Below are 21,708 nucleotides of genomic sequence, written 5' to 3'. Positions count from 1 at the left end.
TTTTCAATTGCAAGTAAAGTGAGATTCAGTAAAAAATGTAGAAGAAGAGGGTGGAAAAGAAAGGATGAAGTCACTATCTTGAACAGTGCCCTCGTCCTTCTAGGAAAACACCAGGATGGACAATTTTTGCCATAGACAGTGCAGTAATGTTCTCATGTACTGTAATAAATATTCCAGAGAAAGGCAAGAGCTTCTCTCAGAATTTAGAAGAATAGGCCTGAAACAAGTTTCTGTATGAAATATTTTAGACATAAGGTCAAGTGGGAAGGGGAAACGATGGCTTTTTAAATACTTGAAACATGCTGGATTCATCGAGAGGATTTAGTATTGCTATAACGGACTGGTGCAGCAGGTGGCAGCAATGTAAGCGTAAGGATGCCGACTGCCGTTAAACGCCATAGAAGAAGAAGACGAAGACGAAGAAGAACTCCGTAGAACAAAGATGGCGTCGCTGAGTGACAAATCAGTCTGGGACGAAGTGGAGGATGGAATCGGGGAAGAAGTGTTAAAAATGTCCACGGAGGAGATAGGGCAGCGGACTCGGCTGTTGGACAGCGAAATAAAGATTATGAAGAGCGAGGTGCTGAGGGTGACCCACGAACTGCAGGCTATGAAGGATAAAATCAAAGAAAACACGGAGAAGATCAAAGTGAACAAAACCCTGCCCTACCTGGTGTCTAATGTCATCGAGCTGTTGGACGTGGATCCCAATGACCAGGAAGAAGACGGGGCCAATGTGGACCTGGACTCCCAGAGGAAAGGGAAGTGCGCCGTCATAAAGACTTCCACACGTCAGACCTATTTCCTGCCGGTGATCGGTTTGGTGGATGCTGAGAAGCTGAAGCCCGGAGACCTGGTAGGTGTCAACAAAGATTCTTACCTGATCCTGGAGACCTTACCCACTGAGTATGACTCCAGAGTCAAGGCCATGGAGGTGGACGAACGTCCCACTGAGCAGTACAGTGACATAGGTGGACTGGACAAGCAGATCCAGGAGCTGGTAGAGGCCATAGTCCTACCCATGAACCACAAGGAGAAGTTTGAAAACCTTGGCATCCAGCCGCCTAAAGGAGTGCTTATGTATGGCCCTCCCGGGACTGGGAAGACGCTCTTAGCCAGGGCATGTGCGGCTCAGACCAAAGCCACCTTCCTGAAGCTGGCTGGTCCACAGTTGGTCCAGATGTTCATTGGAGATGGTGCCAAGTTGGTGAGGGACGCTTTTGCACTGGCCAAAGAGAAAGCGCCATCTATCATCTTCATCGACGAGCTGGATGCCATTGGAACAAAAAGGTTTGACAGTGAGAAGGCGGGTGACAGAGAGGTGCAGAGAACCATGCTGGAGCTGCTCAACCAGTTGGATGGATTTCAACCCAACATGCAGGTCAAGGTAATGCTGCTGCCCCAATTATAACGAATGACCAACACAGATTAACCTATAACGAATGACCAACACAGATTAACCAACTCTATAATTCACTCAATAACTGATTAGTAGAATAGTTCAGACAACCTATAACAAACACAAGGCCCTGGGGGCCACATCAGATGACTAATTCAGTGTGGTGTGTGAGCAAATACAGTCAAGTATATTAGTATGTGGACAGTGCCATTTTTTTGTAATTTGAAGTGGCCATTGATATGCTACTGTATTTCACCAGTTCAAAGGATTATTTTTTGTACTTGGATACCTTGTGTGTGTGTGTGTGTGTGTGTGTGTGTGTGTGTGTGTGTGTGTGTGTGTGTGCACGCGCACGCATTATAGCTAATATATATCGCTGACCCTGCGCGTTTATGTGTGCATGTTTGTTTGCTATGCACAGCCACAGTAATTAAGCAATCGACACCAAACTTGCTATGGTCACTGGGGGCACCAAGGGGGAGGTCACTGGGGCCTTTAGGTTGAATGCACAAGTGCGCAAGCACACACACACGGTCAGCCTTATATATTAAGGGCTCACTGGAGCCCTTATTTTTGCAGTTCACGCGGTACTCAGGTCAGGTAGCAAGCATCACACTTTACTTACTACGTAGTAGCAGGTGGCTAGTGCACTTTAATTACAATACGAATGGGCCAATTGAAAAAACATGCACCTGAACTCGCATGTGGTGTGCGTTTTTTCAATTAAAATGTACCTGCTGTGCATGGCATGCTAGACCATTGCAGTGATATATGACATGCTATCACCTTTTAGCATCATTCACTTGAGTCTCATGAATGTCTCAAATTGCTCTATCAAAATTAATGATGACAACATTCACACAGTGCAGTGCAACTTCCTACACCTTAACTAAAGTGACATGAAATATACAATGACATGGCTAAAATTCTTCTCTATTACCCATAACAGGTAACTTAGCTAGTATTAGATATATTAGGGTGCATCATTTTCTCCCTTTGTCATAGATTTCTATGTCCCACTTTAAAAATGTCACATTCTAGAAAATCATAACAATTGTGAATTTTGAGGTGATTTGGTTAATGTTTAGGGGGGCAACAGTGAGATTCTCATTCTCCGCAAATTTATGTTTGCAATTTTTATGATTGATGGTAGACTAGTGGCATATATGATCTTCAGATAAAATACATGGATACATGAACATGATGTAAATAAAGTTCAAGACATTCAGTGACTTGGAAATGTTCATGTATCCATCCCCTGACTTGTCTGAAGAAAACTGGCAATTAAACTGATTATTTACAGGTATTATACTAAAGGGGCTGATTACTTATGCAACCCATCATCTTGGCTTTTATATTTTTAATTCTTTTATATCCAGTTGTAGAGATTTACTTTCAGTTTGAGTCTAAGGAAGATAATTTTAGAAATTTTTATATTGAGAAGCCTGATTTACTTTTTGTATTTGAAACGCCATAAACAAATTAAAATGCGTGAAATACCAAGGGGCTAAATACTTTTGCAAGGCACTGTACATAATGAGCACATTGTGATTACTTAATTTTGAATTGATTTGACAGTAGCAAAATTAAAGGCATGAATCAATAAAATTGTTTTTAATCCACATGCGCTTATTTCCAGTGCAGAAGGTTCCCAGTTCAAGTCCACCCCTGCCCATTCTCCATGTAAAATTGAAAAACTAACCTTTCTTCTAATTTAAGTGTAATGACAGGGAACATTGATTTATATTATCACAGTGGATCTTAGCATGAGACATTTGAATTAGCTACAGTAGTCTTTTTTATTATTTTGTTTCAGGTGATTGCTGCTACCAACAGAGTGGACATCTTAGACCCGGCGCTGCTCCGTTCAGGCCGTCTCGACAGGAAGATTGAGTTCCCCATGCCAAACGAAGAAGCCAGAGCACGTATCATGCAGATTCACTCCCGTAAGATGAACGTCAGCCCTGATGTCAACTACGAGGAGTTGGCTCGCTGCACTGATGACTTCAACGGAGCTCAATGCAAAGCTGTGTGTGTGGAGGCGGGCATGATCGCACTGCGCCGTGGGGCTACAGAGCTGAACCACGAGGATTACATGGAGGGAATCCTGGAGGTCCAGGCCAAAAAGAAGGCCAACCTGCAGTACTACGCTTGAGGACACTGCCTGTGTCTGTGTTTGAGTATGTAGACTGTTGTTGTTAGAGGTGATAACTGACTGGTAATAAAAGGCAATAAAATGCGATCTGTGTTGTTTGTTCCTTTTTGTATATATACAGTCTATGATGAGGACTGACCCTGAAAATACCTCTCACTGTTCATGGTGTTGCAGAGTACTGGAACAGCTCTTATAAATTAAAATCTGGTGAAGGAAAAATATGCAAGTAGTTGGAAAGCCAGTGAATGAACCCAAAGCTTCTGGGCTATATTTGAGTCAAGTCAAAGGATTATGAAGAATATCTTAATCCCTTATTTCAGAGTTCCTGCAGTTCGTGTACTAGAGAATTTGCAATGCTGTTGTAGGTGAAGTAGTTGCATGTACATGTGCTATACATTTTAATGTTCATACATTCTTATCCAGAGTAAGTGATCTTAAATTAGTCTGTGTACTGACAATTGTTTTCAACAAAATTGCTTGTTTTCTTACAAGGGCTAACATGCAGTGTGAGGAAAAACAAGTAGCACTAAAAATGGGAGAAAGTATAATGGGTTACTTTCTAACACCTTTTATTAATTTTTTGAATGAAAAGTAAAAAAAAAAAAAAAAGAACTTTTTGATGTTCACTTGAATGACCATACAATTGAAACTTGTCACCAAGTTACTTCAAACTGTAATGTGATTTCCCCCCCCAACTTGGGGTGGCAACTTTTTTTAATGTATGATTTATTGAAGGTTTTTAAACAAATAGAAATATTCATCCCCTCACATTGTAACATAACACACAGGACAGAGAACAATGAAAAACGTGAGGTGGGTGCTGGTAAAAATTCAGTGATTGGACTCCAACAATAACAGAGAAAGAGAAGAAAAAAACTCCCAATGTTCCAAGCAGTAATGTGCTGCACACACATTGTGCATAAGCTGCTGAGATGGAAAAAATACCAACAAAAAGGGGGAACTCAGCCAGGAAATGCAGGGTAAGGTTAGTGGGGCTTTCAGCTGGTGGGGGCTGTAGTCAGAGTGACCCAACATTCCCCAGGAAGGGATGTCAACATATTTTAAAAAACTGCAAGAGCCATGGAGGGAATGCTTATTTTTCTCTAGTTTCATGAAGGATGGTCCATCTTTTATTCTGTGGGTAGGAGACAGGATGAGAACTCTTCCAGTGCATCAAAATAATCCGCCTCGCAAACTGAAAAACATGATGAGCAAAATGGGATGGAAGGACACCAAATAATACAACCACAAAGTGCAGCTAAGGGTTAGGGTCAGATGGTGGATGTGATGGCTGAGAATGAGACAAAGACAGACTTCCAAAACAGGACAGGACCAAAACCTGTGAGTGAAATTAGCTGGTCCAGAGAGGACTCATCACCACCACTTCTAAGTTCCCTGGCAGCCCTGTCCTCCTGTCAACAAAAGTTCTGAAGACAGCACTGAATAAAGTTTAAAGGCATTTCTCCCCCACCAAGGAAACTAATGTGGCCACATGATGTCCTAAGGGTTTTTTAGCCAACCATCGTAGGCATTGAGGTGACACCCCTGAATAAATATTTAATTTTGAGATCTTGAAAAGTAGAGAAAGCAGCACCATGTGAAAGTGTATTTAAACTTGAAAAATGTTGTGGGGGAAACTACAGTTAAAGATACTATGAAAGAAACCAGTCTGAAAATTATGCATCACAGATCAATTTCATTTCAGATTGTTTGCATCTTTGCATCAGTGCCTGGTTCAAGGATTTACAGCAGGAGAATAAAAAACAAAACTAAAGCAAGTTTGCTGCTAAGAAAATGCCTAGTGCATGCAACACAATAAAGTGCATGCTGTATCGCAAAGTGATATTGCTGGGCTGACCTGTTTCTCGGTAGAAATGTTGGTTTGGAACTTCAAAACATTTCCTGATATAATCAGGCAGGTAATTAGTTTACAGTATAGTTAAACCATTTAAACTTGTACCACATATAAAGTGGTGGTGGTTATTGCAGAAATCTGCAAATCTGCAATATGGTGGCCAAGCGGCTCGGTGCACTTGTTTCTAGTTACAAAAAGTACATTAATCGATGGATTTGTGCCAGGGGGTCCAAAAATGGGGCGCTTTTTGTGACAGGGAAACAAATTTATTTTGTGACAGGGCACGAAATGTGGGATGATGGGTAGGGCTGGGAGAGCTATGGTTAGGGTTAGGGGAGGGTAGACACTAACGCTGGTTATGGTTAGAGTTAGAAGAGGGCTAAGATTATAAATAGCATAATAATAAAAAAACAAAAAAACATGTCACAAAAATCGGGCGCTTTTTGTGATGGGGGCACGAAAAAAACAAAAAACGTGAGACTGGACTGGGAAGGTTCCAATTCAAACTCAAAACCTGCCCATTCTCCATATAATATGGATTTGTGTCAGTAAAACCTGTGCCAAATCAATATGCAGATCCTCCTCAGAGCTGCTGTGGCCACCGCGAATGAAAACATTGTAGAAGCTGAAGGGATTTAGTTGGAATAGATGACTACATCCACACTGTTTGAAGCAATTTTGGACTCAAGCATACGCTGCATCCGGAAAGTATTCACAGCACTTCACCTTTTCCACATTTTATGTTACAGCCTTATTCCAAAATGGAGTAAATCATTTATTCCCTCAAAATTCTACTCAGAACACCCCATAATGACAACATGAAAAAAGTTTTTTTTCCCCAAATTTATTAAAAATCATCATAATAAAAAAAAACTAAGAAAGCACTTGTACATAAGTATTCACACTCTTTGCTCAATACTTTGTTGATGCACCTTTGGCAGCAATTACAGCCTTAAATCTTTTTGAATATGATGCCACAAGCTTGCCGCACCTATCTTTGGGCAGTTTGGCCATTCCTCTTTGCAGCACCTCTCAAGCTCCATCAGGTTGGATGGAGAGCGTCACTGCACAGTTATTTTCAGATTCAATTGGATTCAGGTCTGGGCTCTGGCTGGACCACTCAAGGACATTCACAGAGTTGTCTTGAAGCCACTCCTTTGATATCTTGGATGTGTACTTAGGGTTGTTGTCCTGCTGAAAGAAGAATCATCGGCCCAGTCTGAGGTCAAGAACGCTCTGGCGCAGGTTTTCATCCAGGATGTCTCTGTACATTGCTGCATTCATCATTCACTCAATCCTGACTAGTCTCCCAGTTCTTGCTGCTGAAAAACATCCCCATAGCATGATGCTGCCATCACCATGCTTCACTGCAGGGATGGTGCCTGGTTTGCTCCAAACATGACGCCTGGCATTCATACCAAAGACTTCAATCTTTGTCTCATCAGACCAAAGAATCTTGTTTCTTATGGTCTGAAAGTCCTTCAACTGCCTTTTGGCAAACTGCAGGTGGGCTGCCATGTGCCTTTTACTAAGAAGTGGCATCTGTCTGGCCACTCTACCTTGCAGGCCTGATTGGGGGATTACTGAAAAGATGGCTGTCCTTCTGGAAGGTTCTCCTCTCTCCACAGAGGAATGCTGGAGCTCTGACAGATTGACCATCTGGTTCTTGGTCACCTCCCTGACTAAGGCCGTTCTCTGTTGCTCAGTTTAGACGGGCGACCAACCCTAAGAAGAGTCCTGGTGGATCCGAACTTCTTCCATTTACAAATGATGGAGGCCACTGTGTCCAAGAAGCCATCGCCCACTGCTTGTCCCTCCTGATCCACAGCCACCGTGAGGCTCTCTCTGCAGCCTCGGATGCTGCAGTGATGGCCTTTCTCTTGCGTGCTCCGGTGATGCCCAGGAGGCTGTAGGCCTTGCAGAGTGACTTTCCTGCAAAGCCCCTTCCTCCAACTTCGACGGGAAGGCACCTTGCACGCCACCCCCGTCTGCGACACTCCTCCACCAGCTCAGCATACTTCTCCCTCTTCCTCTCACTGGCTTCCTCCATTCTCTCCTCCCAGGGCACTGTAAGCTCCAACATAATGACCTGCTTGGATGACTCTGAGAACAGGACAATGTCTGGTCTAAGGCTGGTTTCCATGATGTTTTCAGGGAAACAAAGCTGTTTCCCCAGGTCCACCCTTAACTGCCAGTCCGTCGCGTTGAACCAGGTCCTGCCTTTCCTTGCCCTCAAGTTTGTTGTAGTGGATTGTTGGAATGGTTCCCAGGCCTGCCCGGCCAATTGCCGCAGATTCCACAAGTTCTTTGTGACGCAGCCGTGCTTCTGCCTGGTCCACAGCCTCCTGTGCCTTCCACTTTCTGCCAGTCATCACCTCAATGCCTGCTTGGGATACTTTCAGATCCTTGGATTCCCTGTATTGGAGCACCTCCCTTGCTCTGGTAACCCTAAACTCCTCAGTAAGGCTGTTGATAGGGAGTGTCAGCTTGGTCTTATTACCGTAGAGGGCGATGCTGCTCAGGCTTCAAGGTAAGCCCAACCAACATCGCAGGTGGCTGCTGATCCTCCTCTCAAACCCTTCCACAGTAGAGATGGGAAACTCGTATATGAGCAGTGGCCACAGTATTCTAGGCAGGATGCCATGCTGGTATAACCACACCTTGAATTTGCCCGGAAGACCTGACTTGTCAACTGTTGTCAGCCAACTCTCCAGTTGTTCACTGGTTGCCCTAATGGAGGCGGCATCCTTTAGGGAGCAGTCGAAGGTTTTTCCAAGGCTCTTCACAGGTTTCTCTGTGACTGATGGTATACGGGTACCTCCTAGAGAGAAGTGGAACCAGTCAATCACCTTCCCTCTCTTCAGAACCAGCGACCTGGATTTTTCTGGCTTAAAGCGCATCCGAGCCCAGGTGGTTAGTCTCTCCAAACCTTGGAGGATCCATCTGCATCCAGGGAGTCCATGGAGGATATGGCTGCACATGGCTTCTTTGTCTGTGGGTACTTACACTTTGTCCAGCAGTCTTCCAGGTATGCACAACTGCACAATTGCCCTGTATTTCACAACAGCAACATGGAGACAAAAAGACTACGGTAATTATTTTTGGTTTCTGCTTTGTTTATGGCTTCTCCATGTCCCTCTTAGTCAATGTTTCATATCAAATGAGCCATATAGCACTTTTCCAGATTCTAAGTTACAATATATACTGGATATTTCCAAACGTAACTGTTTTGGACATGGATACTCAATCATCTATGCAGTATTTTGGCAGAAAGATCACTATCTCTTTGGAGGTAACAAGATCAAACAACAACACACCAAAGGAAAAAATTAAAGATATGTTTTATACTTTTTATTATTCATACTATTACTAAGTGGTGATATCCAGGTCAATCCTGGATGATTTGCAAACGTTCATGCTGGATTTTACAGTCGCAAATTGAGTTTTACGGTGATGTGTTAGCAGAGCTGGTAAAACAGATATTTGCGATCATAATCCAGCATGAACGTCCACAAATCATCAGACACAACAGGGTTATTCCCATTCGAATCCAATTCCACTGTTTCCATAGTTTATTTTTCTTCAAGTAATTCAGTCGGCGAATCGTTGTGAAAGGGTGTGGTCGGCTCATCAAAGTTTACTGGAGCAACAGTGTCTTTATGCCAAACAGGAAATTCTGTGAGCAGACCCACAGATTTCTCCATCTTGTCAGCTGCATTGAGTTAAATCCACGGTAAATCCATCAAACAATCCAGTTAAATCCACGCATTTCAGCATTGTCGTCGCTGCACTAGTGTCTGTCGCTCTCAGCTGACAGCGCCATTATTGACACCTGCGTAGCAACGTGGTCAGAGCGCAGAGTCATACACCAAATGTGAAACAGTCAAATATTTTGCCATTGTCTACTCGATATTTTCTGGTCTGAAAACTCACACAATTAACCAATCATATTTGCGGAACAAATGTAATTGGTTTAGAACACTGCATTGCTGGAGTCCACATGGATTCTGGCAGGTGAGTGACTGCTCCAAACTAGTTCCTCAGCTGGACTAAATCACTGAAAGAAGCCGTATTATTACACCTTAGTATCTCCTCGGAAAACAATTGTAATCCAACCCTTTTGACCTGTATCATCACACCCCCCTCTGCAACAGGACAGATTCAACAAAAAATGGCCCACAACTGAGTAGGTGTCCAGTAAAAAGGTGTGAAACATTTTCAGTAAACCATGCTAAGGTAGAGGTGGATGGTCTAGTGGTTAAGCGTCGGGCTTGAGACCAGAGGATCATCGGTTCAAATCCCAGCCTGACCGGAAAATCATTAAGGGCCCTTGGGCAAGGTCCCCTACTTGCTCCTGGTGTGTAGTGGGTGCCTTGCATGACAGCAGCAAAGCGCTTTGAGCGTCTGATGCAGATGGAAAAGCGCCATATAAATGCAGTCCATTTAAAGGTGATTTGGGACTCAAAGAAAAAAACTGAAGGGTGTTACTGGTGGTCTTTTGAACCTACAAAGTAGATCAAATTCAGCATCTGCTAATGGAACAGAATAGAGCCTTTATTGTCATTGTACATACATATACATACAACGAAATTTGTCCGCTGCATTTAATCCATCCTAATTACAGTTAGACACAATCCAACCACTAGGAGCAGTGGGCTGCCACAGTCCAGCGCCCGACCAACTCCAGATGTAGAGACGCTGCCTTGGTCAGAGGCAGAGAAAGCAGCAGACCCTAAATAAACTTGGTTTCGATTGTGGGAGGAAACCTGAGTGCCTGGAGGAAACCCAAGCAGACACAAGGAGAACATGCAAACTCCACACAGAAAGGACGGGAAGCGATCCCATGACGTTCTTTCTATGAGGCACCATAGTGCTAACCACTAAGCAACCGTGTCACCCGAGATTGCTCCAACTTGGACGTTTTGGTCTTGAATGAAACCTGGCTGTCCAGACACCCTCCAACAACCATGACCGAAAGGAGGCGGAGCATTAAATTACATAAAGTACATTCTAAAATGCACTCAGGTTAACTTGGATACTTATGGATTAGAATGTCTAATTTTGAAATGTGGTTCTGTTAGTTGAAATGAATTTTAACATAATTATCTTGCATAATCCACCTAAACACAATGTAACATTCATTCATTCATTCATCTTCTACTGCTTAGTCCAATTAAGGGTCGCGGGGGGCTGGAGCCTATCCCAGCAGTCATAGGCGGGGCACACCCAGGACAGGACGCCAGTCTATCGCAGGGCCACAAACAGACAAACAAACACAGACACACCCACACACATACACTTAAGGACAATTTTAAAGATTCCAATCCACCTAACCCACGTCTTTGGATGTGGGAGGAAACCAGAGCACCCAGAGGAAACCCACGCAAACACAGGGAGAACATGCAAACTCCACATAGAAAGGCCACAAGAATTGAACCCACGACCTTCTTGCTGTGAGGCAACACAATGTAACATTCTATCAAAATTTTGATGATTTGCTTAAAGGACTAAATCATAGATCGGAAAACATTGTAGTTGGAGATTTAATATAAACTGGCTGGACAAAAACTCTAAACAAAAACTTAAAACAGTTATATCCAAACATAAACTGCATCTAATAATTAAAAAGCCAACCAGAATCTCTAAGGTAAGCAAAACTCATAGACGTTATCTTTACAAACCTGACAAAGTGTCAAAAACATATAATTTAACAGGTTTACCAGACCACAATATGATGCCTACAGAGGCTCTCCTTCAAACAGAATCATAATTATGTGCCAACAGGAATTCCTAAACAAAAAGTCAATCAATTTAAAAATTTCATTGTATATATATATATATATATATATATATATAGGCATGTACAATGACAATAAAGGCTCTATTATATTCTATTTAATCAGTATAAATACATTGGACCATTTTTGTATCAAAATCAAATCAAATCAAATCAATTTTATTTATATAGCGCCAAATCACAACAAACAGTTGCCCCAAGGCGCTTTATATTGTAAGGCAAAAGCCATACAGTAATTACAGAAAAACCCCAACGGTCAAAAAGACCCCCTATGAGCAAGCACTTGGCGACAGTGGGAAGGAAAAACTCCCTTTTAACAGGAAGGAACCTCCAGCAGAACCAGGCTCAGGGAGGGGCAGTCTTCTGCTGGGACTGAGGGGAGAGAATCAGGAAAAAGACATGCTGTGGAAGAGAGCAGAGATCAATCACTAATGATTAAAAGCAGAATGGTGCATACAGAGCAAAAAGAGGTGAATAAAAAGAAACACTGGGTGCATCATGGGAACCCCCCAGCAGTCTAAGTCTATAGCAGCATAACTAAGGGATGGTTCAAGGTCACCTGATCCAGCCCTAACTATAAGCTTTAGCAAAAAGGAAAGTTTTAAGCTTAATCTTAAAAGTAGAGAGGGTGTCTGTCTCCCTGATCTGAATTGGGAGCTGGGTCCAGAGGAGAGGAGCCTGAAAACTGAAGGCTCTGCCTCCCATTCTACTCTTAAAAACACTAGGAACTACAAGTAAGCCTGCAGTCTGACAGCGAAGCTCTCTATTGGGGTGATATGGTACTATGAGGTCCCTAAGATAAGATGGGACCTGATTATTCAAAACCTTATAAGTAAGAAGAATAATTTTAAATTCTATTCTGGAATTAACAGGGAGCCAATGAAGAGAAGTCAATATGGGTGAAATATGCTCTCTCCTTCTAGTCCCCATCAGTACTCTAGCTGCAGCATTTTGAATTAACTGAAGGCTTTTCAGGGAACTTTTAGGACAACCTGATAATAATGAATTACAATAGTCCAGCCTAGAAGAAATAAATGCATGAATTAGCTTTTCAGCATCACTCTGAGACAAGACCTTTCTAATTTTAGAGATATTGCACAAATGCAAAAAAGCAGTCCTACATATTTGCTTAATATGCGCATTGAAGGACATATCCTGATCAAAAATGACTCCAAGATTTCTCACAGTATTACTGGAAGTCAGGGTAATGCCATCCAGAGTAAGGATCTGGTTAGACACCATGTTTCTAAGAATTGTGGGGCCATGTACAATAACTTCAGTTTTATCTGAATTTAAAAGCAGGAAATTAGAAGTCATCCATGTCTTTATGTCTGAAAGACATTCCTGCAGTTTAACTAATTGGTGTGTGTCCTCTGGCTTCATGGATAGATAAAGCTGGGTATCATCTGCGTAACAATGAAAATTTAAGCAATGCTTTCTAATAACACTGCCTAAGGGAAGCATGTATAAAGTGGATAAAATTGGTCCTAGCACAGAACCTTGTGGAACTCCATAATTAACCTTAGTCCGTGAAGAAGACTCCCCATTTACATGAACAAATTGTAATCTATTAGATAAATATGATTCAAACCACTGCATCACAGTGCCTTTAATACCTATGGCATGCTCTAATCTCTGTAATAAAATTTTATGGTCAACAGTATCAAAGACTGCACTGAGGTCTAACAGGACGAGCACAGAGATGAGTCCACTGTCTGAAGCCATAAGAAGATCATTTGTAACCTTCACTAATGCTGTTTCTGTACTATGATGAATTCTGAAACCTGACTGAAACTCTCAAAACATTGCCAAATCTAACAAAACCCATTTGACAAGTAGCTTGACAGAACACCAATTCTGTCCACTGCCCACACCATCCCAAAATGCAATATGGCTGCCTCTGCTCTTCCCGGGTTGAATTCTAAAAGTCTTCTGATTGGTTGAAAGTCCATTCTCGTGGTGCAAACTGCGCATCTGTGCAATATGCACCACTGTGGAGTATATAGCCAGTGCACCCTTGGGGGGGTACTCAGCCACTAGGCCTGTTTTTTTTATTAACAATCTTTGAAAATTTGACACCAGAAGCCATAAAATGGCACCATTGCAAAATCATTGAGTAATACAATTTCTTGACTTTTTCTAACTTTATAAAATTCTCCTTTCTGAAAGTTGTGTTTAAGTGCGTAAATGGACTGGCACCACAAAAGTGATGCCTTAGATCTTTAAAAAGATAGAAATCTGTAGGACAATGACAAGAAGAACAACCAATCAAAACTGTAAAATTCGAAGCTGCAGAAGAACATTTGGCCAATCATCCCTCTCAGTGCAAGGTAGCACAGTTGTGGTTCCAGCAGCACAGTGTCTTAGGAGTTAGCACTGTTGCCTCACATCAAGAAGGTCATGGGTTTGATTCCCACCTCTGGCCTTTCCATGTGGAGTTTGCATGTTTTCCCCGTATTCGCGTGGGTTTCCTCCGGGTGCTCCGGTATTTAAAGACATGCAGGTTAGGTGAATTGGAAACTTTATAATTGTCCAAGTCTCCCTTCCAAAAGAGGTCTCGATCTCAGTGGGAGTAACCTTGTTAAATAAAGGTTAAATTAAAAAAAGGTACATACCTTTGTAATTCTTTACCTTCAGAAATTAAATTGCAAAGAGAAATGAAGAGGTTCAGTGTTTAAAGTAACATTGGCTCAGGCAGCAGAAATGTGAACATTAATTTCTTTCAAGCCATTTTCATTGCAATAGCACGAAAGTAGAGAGCAGGCAACCACTTTCGAGCTGGCTGTGTGAATGGCCCTGCATTTTCTAAGTGTCCGCAAGTGTGCCATTAATGGGCAACACAAATGGCGTGAGTATGTCCCCCACCCCCCACCCCCACCACGAGCCTATAGTTGAGGTACAGCTGAGGTTGCGAAGGCTCAAACGGTGGCTGCAGTGCAGTGCGATCGCTGTCAGCATAGCGTGCACAGCTGGATGGCTGTCATGTCCATGATGGAACAGCTGACAGCTGTGGAACACCATGGTATATCCGGCATGTCCTGCTGGAGGTGGATTCACTGGCCAGCAGCAATCCCACACTACCACAACAGAAATAAAAATAAAAACCCAGCCCAGCTGCATGTCACAGCGCCACTGTGCCATCTGACTGGACAGGCACGTCACGTGACATGCGATCGTAACATCCACACGGTCCATCCATCATATGACTGCCTGAGTGGCAGTCACAGAAAGATCAGCATGGGCAGCTCAATTGCCCCACAGCCTGGAGTCGTGAGCCCATGTATATGGGCGTGTTGCTTGTCGATGATGTGATGTCCATATTGACATGATCACACAGGCACACACCCACTACAGTTATGTGTTTGTCAGGGGACCATGGTTGACATGTAATCATGGGTTAGATGTCATTTGAAATCAAGCAGAGAGGGAGCTGATCATGACCCATGGCCAATGAATGTGTTCCTCAGCTTGTTTGCGCCACTCCAGCTGAGCTGCCAGCTGGACCAAAGCTGGGCAACACATATGTCACATGTGCTCCAACCACTTATGTGCAGGGCATAGTGGTGTATGAGTGTGTCCATATGATGACATGGGGAAAATAAAAACAAAAGATCATGCTTAGCGCATGGTGATGATCATGCAGTCAAAGCTGCACTTGACTGCATGCTCATCGCTGTCATCGCTACGCAGATCTGGTGAACACATATCATGCCATGCAGACCATCACCTCTCAACACACCACCGCAGCGCGCATGTATCAGCGGTCTCTCCTCACATGATAATAAATAAAAACACATATCACCTTTGCAACGTGGTCACCAGTGCCTTAGTGCCCACTGAACACCATCAGCCAGCTGCCCCATGTGAACATATCCATTTGATCATGTTGGGCAGTGAGCCAAGTCTCACATCCACCAAGTGAGTGATAGTCCACATGACACATTGTCCTTCGGCATGCCGTGCGCTGGACAGCTGGACACGCAGAGCTGGCTGATGTGTTCATCATATGAGCGCATGACTTTATTCATGAAAATTCAGTAAGGTATATCTTATATATTATATTCCAATTCTAAGGTGGAACTATGCCAGTATACTAAGGTATCTAAATATCTAAAAAGGAAGAGTAAAATAGAAGAGTAGAGCCACGTAGGTGCCTGGTCTTGAGAAGCAGGGATGGTAGGTTGAAAAGCTTTTTTATCCCATGGGAACTCTCTTTCATGTCAGTACAGTACTTCCTTGTTTACAACCATGGCCATGGATCATGCACATAAAGGAACAGAAGGAGGAAAATTCTTGTATGTCCACTCTTTATAACAGGAATTAAATATTTTAACAGACAAAACAGAATCCATTTGTTTCGTCATTTCCAACACATATCATCACGACATCAGGCATAAATTACACATAAGAATAACTTTATTAATCCCGAAGAAAATTGTTTTGCCAGAATGCTGAAACAGTATGCTTTTTTGTTATTTCTTTTGTTTTGTTTTTTTAGTGAGAACAGAATCATTACAAGCAACATGATTGTCTTACATTTAAACAGTACATTCATTTTTCTTAGAATGTTCTGTGCTCTGTTGTGAAAGTGTAGTGACATGGAAACCACAACAGGGGGCGCAAATGAATGGTCAATAGATGAGCCAAAAAGTAACAATTTAATGTTGTGAAGGTGCACAACGAATATACAAACAATCTCAGTATCTGATAACAGTCAATCCACAATGGTGACGTATGGGCAGGCTCGAGGATAGAAGACGTCTGTCCCGAGAAGAGCCGGAACCACACGATTTCCGCCGCCACCGAACCTGGTGAATACTGGAGCCGCCAAGTCCCGAATTCCCAGGTGATCACCGTCCCCGACTGTCGGATCTGGTACTGCTGGCGAAGAGCAAAGACAGTCAAGTGTGGGTGTGTGTACACCCCGTAACAACAACGGTGGGCATGCCACCTCCACCTCAAATCACACACTCGTGCAGCTCCTGTTTAACCACTTATCTGACGTAGGACGAAACAGTCGCGACCCACGCCGGTCCTCTGGTTGACAGCTGCAACACAATAGCACTTGGAATCAATCAATATAGGCAGAGAATGTTACCTCCATAGAAGTACGATATCTCGGCAACGAGGTGGAGATGACGTCTGGTCTTTATGGAGTGAGATGATGTAGAGTAGATGGGTGACAGCTGTCAAGAGATAATGAGTGACAGCTGTCACCCCTGGCTGTGTCCGTGGCGGCAGCGCCCTCTCGTGCCTGAAGCCCGCACTTCAAGCAGGGCGCCCTCTGGTGGTGGGCCAGCAGTACCTCCTCTTCTGGCGGCCCACACAACAGGCTCATTATTTTGTCCTTACACATTTTCATTAATTTATGTACATTTGTACAAGTGATTGCTTCCACTGGTGTGTGAGCACAATGTGGTATCACACCTCTCACATGCTTGCACTGTATTCGTGCGCGTGGTCACAAGCGTGCACAAAACCGTTGCAGTGGGATTGTTCACGCCTGTCTGTCTGTGTGTCCCTCCCAACAGTGGCTGGAATTTTTCAGTTTGCTAATTTTTTATTCCGCCTGTAGCAAGGTGAAGCCCAGATTGAAAAGATGTTCCTGCTAGCTTGGCTAGTGTGAGAATTCCCCTTTGGCTGACCTGGTAGAGTCTTGGTCTCGAGTGCAAGCAATCCAGTGTTCGAATCCCACCGCCATCCCTGCCACAAAAATAAGTCATCCGGTCACAAAGTGGCATTGTCGGCAGGATGTGGCAGTTGACTGGGTAGTCGCAGAACATGATTAAATGCACCTGTGACTTTGGGACTAAGTAAAAAATGGGGGGGGGGGGGGGGGGGGGTGAAATATGTAGCAAGATGAAGTCCAGATTGAAAAAATGTTCCTGCTAGCTTGGCTAGTGGGGGAATTCCCCTTTGGTTGACCTGGTAGAGTCTTGGTCTTGAGTGCGAGCAATCCGGTGTTGGAATCCCACCGCCATCCCTGCCACAAAAATAAGTCCCCCGGTGGTCCCCTGCAGTTCGCCTACAGAGCCAACAGGTTGGTAGACGACGCTGTTACCACTGACTTCCTGTCCAACAGAAAGCAGCATGTGAAGCTGGGAGGCACATCTCCAATACATGGCCCATCAGTACTGGTGTCGATGACTGAACGGCCCCCTCTAAAAACTGGTCTGCCCTGCCTTCACTGGGCATGCATCTGAGACTGACTCTGACTCTCTACACCCAAAGTGATCAAAGGGAATAATGTGATTATTAACCATCAGATGACAAAGTAAAACCAGTCAGTTTTAAACAGAAACAAGGCCGTTTTAAAGGACATGTCGCATGTATTTTAAAGTCCCAGTTAGCAACACAGCATCAAAGTACTCATGATTGTAATTCTCCCTGCGCACATGCGCTCATAATTAATGGTTTCTGATGTTTTTTAGCCCTCTCCCAAAGCAAGGAAACAGGTGCATTTCCAAAAAACGTCTCACTTGGCAATTCTCGGCATTTCTCTGCGTGTGACGCAGTTAAGTGCAAAACACAAACATCCCAGACAGAGACAGATAGAGCAAAACAAATGAGGTTATGCCCAATAATGAAGCTTCAGAGCTTTTCTTTGAAAGCAGTGGCTCAGATTTACACAAGAGACAAACAATTTCAATTTATTAATTTATACAGCGCCAACTCACGACAAAGTTGCCCCAAGGCGCTTCACACAATTCATAGCAACACAAATTAATTAAAATCAAAATTAAAAGCAAGAAAAGCACAATAAAAAGATAAAACACAGTAGAATAAAAATAAATTACAAAGCAAACACAAAAACAAATTAATGATAAGACAGTCTAAAAAAGTGGGTCTTCAGTCTTGATTTAAAAGTCTCCACCGTGTCAGACTGCCTAATAATAGCAGGTAGATCGTTCCAAAGAGTCGGACCACGGTAGGAGAAAGCTCTATACCCCACAGACTTCTTGTTCATCCTCGGAACACACAGAAGCTTTGCGCCCTGCGAACGCAAGGGCAGCGCAGGTATGTAGGGCTCAACCAAGTCCGCCAGGTAGGAAGGTGCCAGTCTGTGAACAATTTTATAAACCAACAATAAAACTTTAAAATCCGATCTGGCAGAAACCGGTAGCCAATGAAGGAATTGCAGAATGGGAGTAATGTGGCCCAGTAACATTTCTTTTCATGGGGCCCAAAATCCCTGGTGGCACCCCTGCATGTACCTGACCTATGAATCTGATGCAGTCTGGCGTCCCTGATGACATCACAAATGCTTGTCAGTCATACTCATAAAGTCGACCGCCCTCTGTTGGCTGGCGGAGGTAATGATTGCCATTATTGTGACTGCATCTTAAGTATCATCCCCAAGTGCTCGTCTGGTTGAAGACGACAAGTATTTTCAACAGTCGATGGATATTGTCTCCTTTTCAGCTAGGGTCTCCATCCTTACCAGGAGGAGTTGTGGAGGGGAGGAGAAATTCTCCTCCGGTTGAGATGGGACTACAAACCCGTTAACACCCACAGCCTCCTCCTTTTCCATCATGGCTCCATCAACAGAGAGGCACGGATACTGGGGATGGCCAACCTCAGCGCTGGACTGGTGTGAAGAAAACTATGTCGTCTCGTTTTACATCACAGAATTTTGTAAGTCCAAGCACAACGAGTCATTTACAGTGAAAATGGTGAACTGTGAGCTCTTTTAACGGCGTCAGTACCGTAACCTGTGGACCTACAGACGGCCGTGAACACCGGCGGTAATGTCCGCCGAAACACTTCAATCTGAAACTCTTAACTTTTTCAGAGTCTGTCGGATTCTGGAACTTAAAGTGTCATGACGCTGCTGTTTGTGCCACATCTGCTGGTTTACTGCTGTGGACATGCCTGGACATGCAGATACAGTAGTGTTCAGAATAATAGTAGTGCTATGTGATTAAAAAGATTAATCCAGGTTTTGAGTATATTTCTTATTGTTACATGGGAAACAAGGTACCAGTAGATTCAGTAGATTCTCAGAAATCCAACAAGACCAAGCATTCATGATATGCACACTCTTAAAGCTATGAAATTGGGCTAGTAGTACAAAAAAGTAGAAAAGGGGGTGTTCACAATAACAGTAGTGTGGCATTCAGTCAGTGAGTTTGTCAATTTTGTGGAACAAACAGGTGTGAATCAGGTGTCCCCTATTTAAGGATGAAGCCAGCACCTGTTGAACATGCTTTTCTCTTTGAAAGCCTGAGGAAAATGGGACGTTCAAGACGTTGTTCAGAAGAATAGCGTAGTTTGATTAAAAAGCTGATTGGAGAGGGGAAAACTTATATGCAGGTGCAAAAAATTATAGGCTGCTCATCTACAATGATCTCCAATGCTTTAAAATGGACAAAAAACAGAGATGCGTGAAAGAAAACGGAAAACAACCATCAAAATGGATAGAAGAATAACCAGATTGGCAAAGGCTCACCCATTGATCAGCTCCAGGATGATCAAAGACAGTCTGGAGTTACCTGTAAGTGCTGTGACAGAAGACGCCTGTGTGAAGCTAATTTATTTGCAAGAATCCCCCGCAAATAAAAGACGTGCAGAAGAGGTTACAATTTGCCAAAGAACACATCAACTGGCCTAAAGAGAAATGGAGGAATATTTTGTGGACTGATGAGAGTAAAATTGTTCTTTTTGGGTCCAAGGGCCACAGAGTTTGTGAGATGACCCCCAAACTGAATTCAAGCCACAGTTCACAGTGAAGACAGTGAAGCATGGTGGTGCAAGCATCATGATATGGGCATGTTTCTCCTACTATGGTGTTGGGCCTATATATCGCATACCATGGATCAGTTTGGATATGTCAGAATACTTGAAGAGGTCATGTTGCCTTATGCTGAAGAGGACATGCCCTTGAAATGGGTGTTTCAACAAGACAATGACCCCAAGCACACTAATAAACAAGCAAAATCTTGGTTCCAAACCAATAAAATTAATGCCTTGCAGATGTGAAGAAATCATGAAAAACTGTGGTTATACAACTAAATACTAGTTCAGTGATTCACAGGATTGCTAAAAAAGCAGTTTGAACATAATAGTTTTGAGTTTGTAGGGTCAACAGCAGATGCTACTATTATTGTGAACACCCCCTTTTTTTTTTTACTAATAGCCCAATTTCATAGCCTTAAGAGTGTGCATATCATGAATGCTTGGTCTTGTTGGATTTGTGAGAATCTACTGGTACCTTGTTTCCCATGTAACAATAAGAAATATACTCAAAACCTGGATTAATCTTTTTAGTCAGATAGCACTATTATTCTGAACACTACTGTATATGTCGCCTATTGTAAAAACTCAAAAGACGCTATTTTCAGGAACTAAATGGACTATCTAATCTGCCACGACCCTGACAGAAGTTGAGTTGAAGGCAGAGCTGCGATCGGACATTAAATGGTGGACCTGGGCATTATTCTGATCGATGAATCGCTGCTGATGCTCTGAAATGACACATGCGCGGTGAAAGCAGGGCGGACCGATTTTTAGGGAGGATGTTCAGTCAGTGACACCAGATCCCCCCAAGGCTGCTTTCTTTCTCTTCTACTCTTCTCCCTGTACACCAACAGCTGCACCTCCAGCCACCAGTCTGTAAAGCTCCTGAAGTTCACAGACGATACAATACTCATCAGACTCATCTCTGATGGGAATGAGTCTGCCAACAGACGGGAGATCGATCAATTGATGTCCTGGTGCAAACAGAACAATCTGGAGCTCAATGCCCTCAAGACAATGGAGATGGTTGTTGACTTCAGAAAGAATCCAGTCTAGGCCAACCCCATCACCCTGTGTGACTCCTCAGTCACCATTGTGGAATCCTCCGTTACCTGGGGATCACCATCACCCAGGACCTCAAATGGGAGCTGAATGTCAGCTCTTAGCAAGCGAACACGACAGAGGATGTATTTTCTGTGGCAGCTAAGGAAATTCAACCTGCCAAAAACGGTGAATTTCTACACTGCCATTACTGAGTCCATCATCTCTTCCATCACCGTCTGGTATGCTGCTGCCACTGCTAAGGACAGGTGCAGACTGCAGCATACCAGCCACACAGCAGAGAAAGTGATCAACTGCAATCTGCCATCCCTACAGGACCTGTACACCTCCAGGGCCCTGAGGCTATGGTGCATTACACAAAATGTTTTACTCAAATATAAAACTTATGATTTTAGTTGACCTTCGACCTCAATCCTTTTGGGTGCTGAAAGGTATCCCCATAGAACTGTTATATGAGAACTTAGAAGAGCCTTCAATGATGATTGGATTCTTTTTCACACCCTTAAAAAGTTCTAATTTTCAATTTCAATTTCTTTTCATTTAAATCACAGAAGAGTTGCCTCAAGGCGCTTCACACAAGTAAAGTCTAACCTTACTAACCCCCAGAGCAGCAATGGTAAGGAAAACTCCCCCTGAGGAAGAAACTTCAAGCAGACCAGACTCAAAGGGGTGACCCTCTGCTTGGGCCATGCTATAGAAACAAA

General features: G+C 43.3%; 1 protein-coding gene across 1 annotated transcript; it reads left to right on the top strand.

Annotated features, from left to right (window-relative positions):
* Positions 1-378: 378 nt before the first annotated feature.
* On the top strand, positions 379-3,647 carry psmc3 (proteasome 26S subunit, ATPase 3). The gene is made up of 2 exons (XM_034187603.1): positions 379-1,387; positions 3,216-3,647. The coding sequence occupies exons 1-2, from the start codon at positions 443-445 to the stop codon at positions 3,552-3,554; spliced, it is 1,284 nt and encodes a 427-aa protein (XP_034043494.1). The 5' UTR covers positions 379-442; the 3' UTR covers positions 3,555-3,647.
* The last annotated feature ends 18,061 nt before the right edge of the window (positions 3,648-21,708 follow it).

Source organism: Thalassophryne amazonica, chromosome 2 (assembly GCF_902500255.1).
Source record: "Thalassophryne amazonica chromosome 2, fThaAma1.1, whole genome shotgun sequence".
In the NCBI taxonomy this organism is placed as follows: Eukaryota; Metazoa; Chordata; class Actinopteri; order Batrachoidiformes; family Batrachoididae; genus Thalassophryne; species Thalassophryne amazonica.
This window is presented reverse-complemented; position numbering and strand designations above follow the sequence as displayed.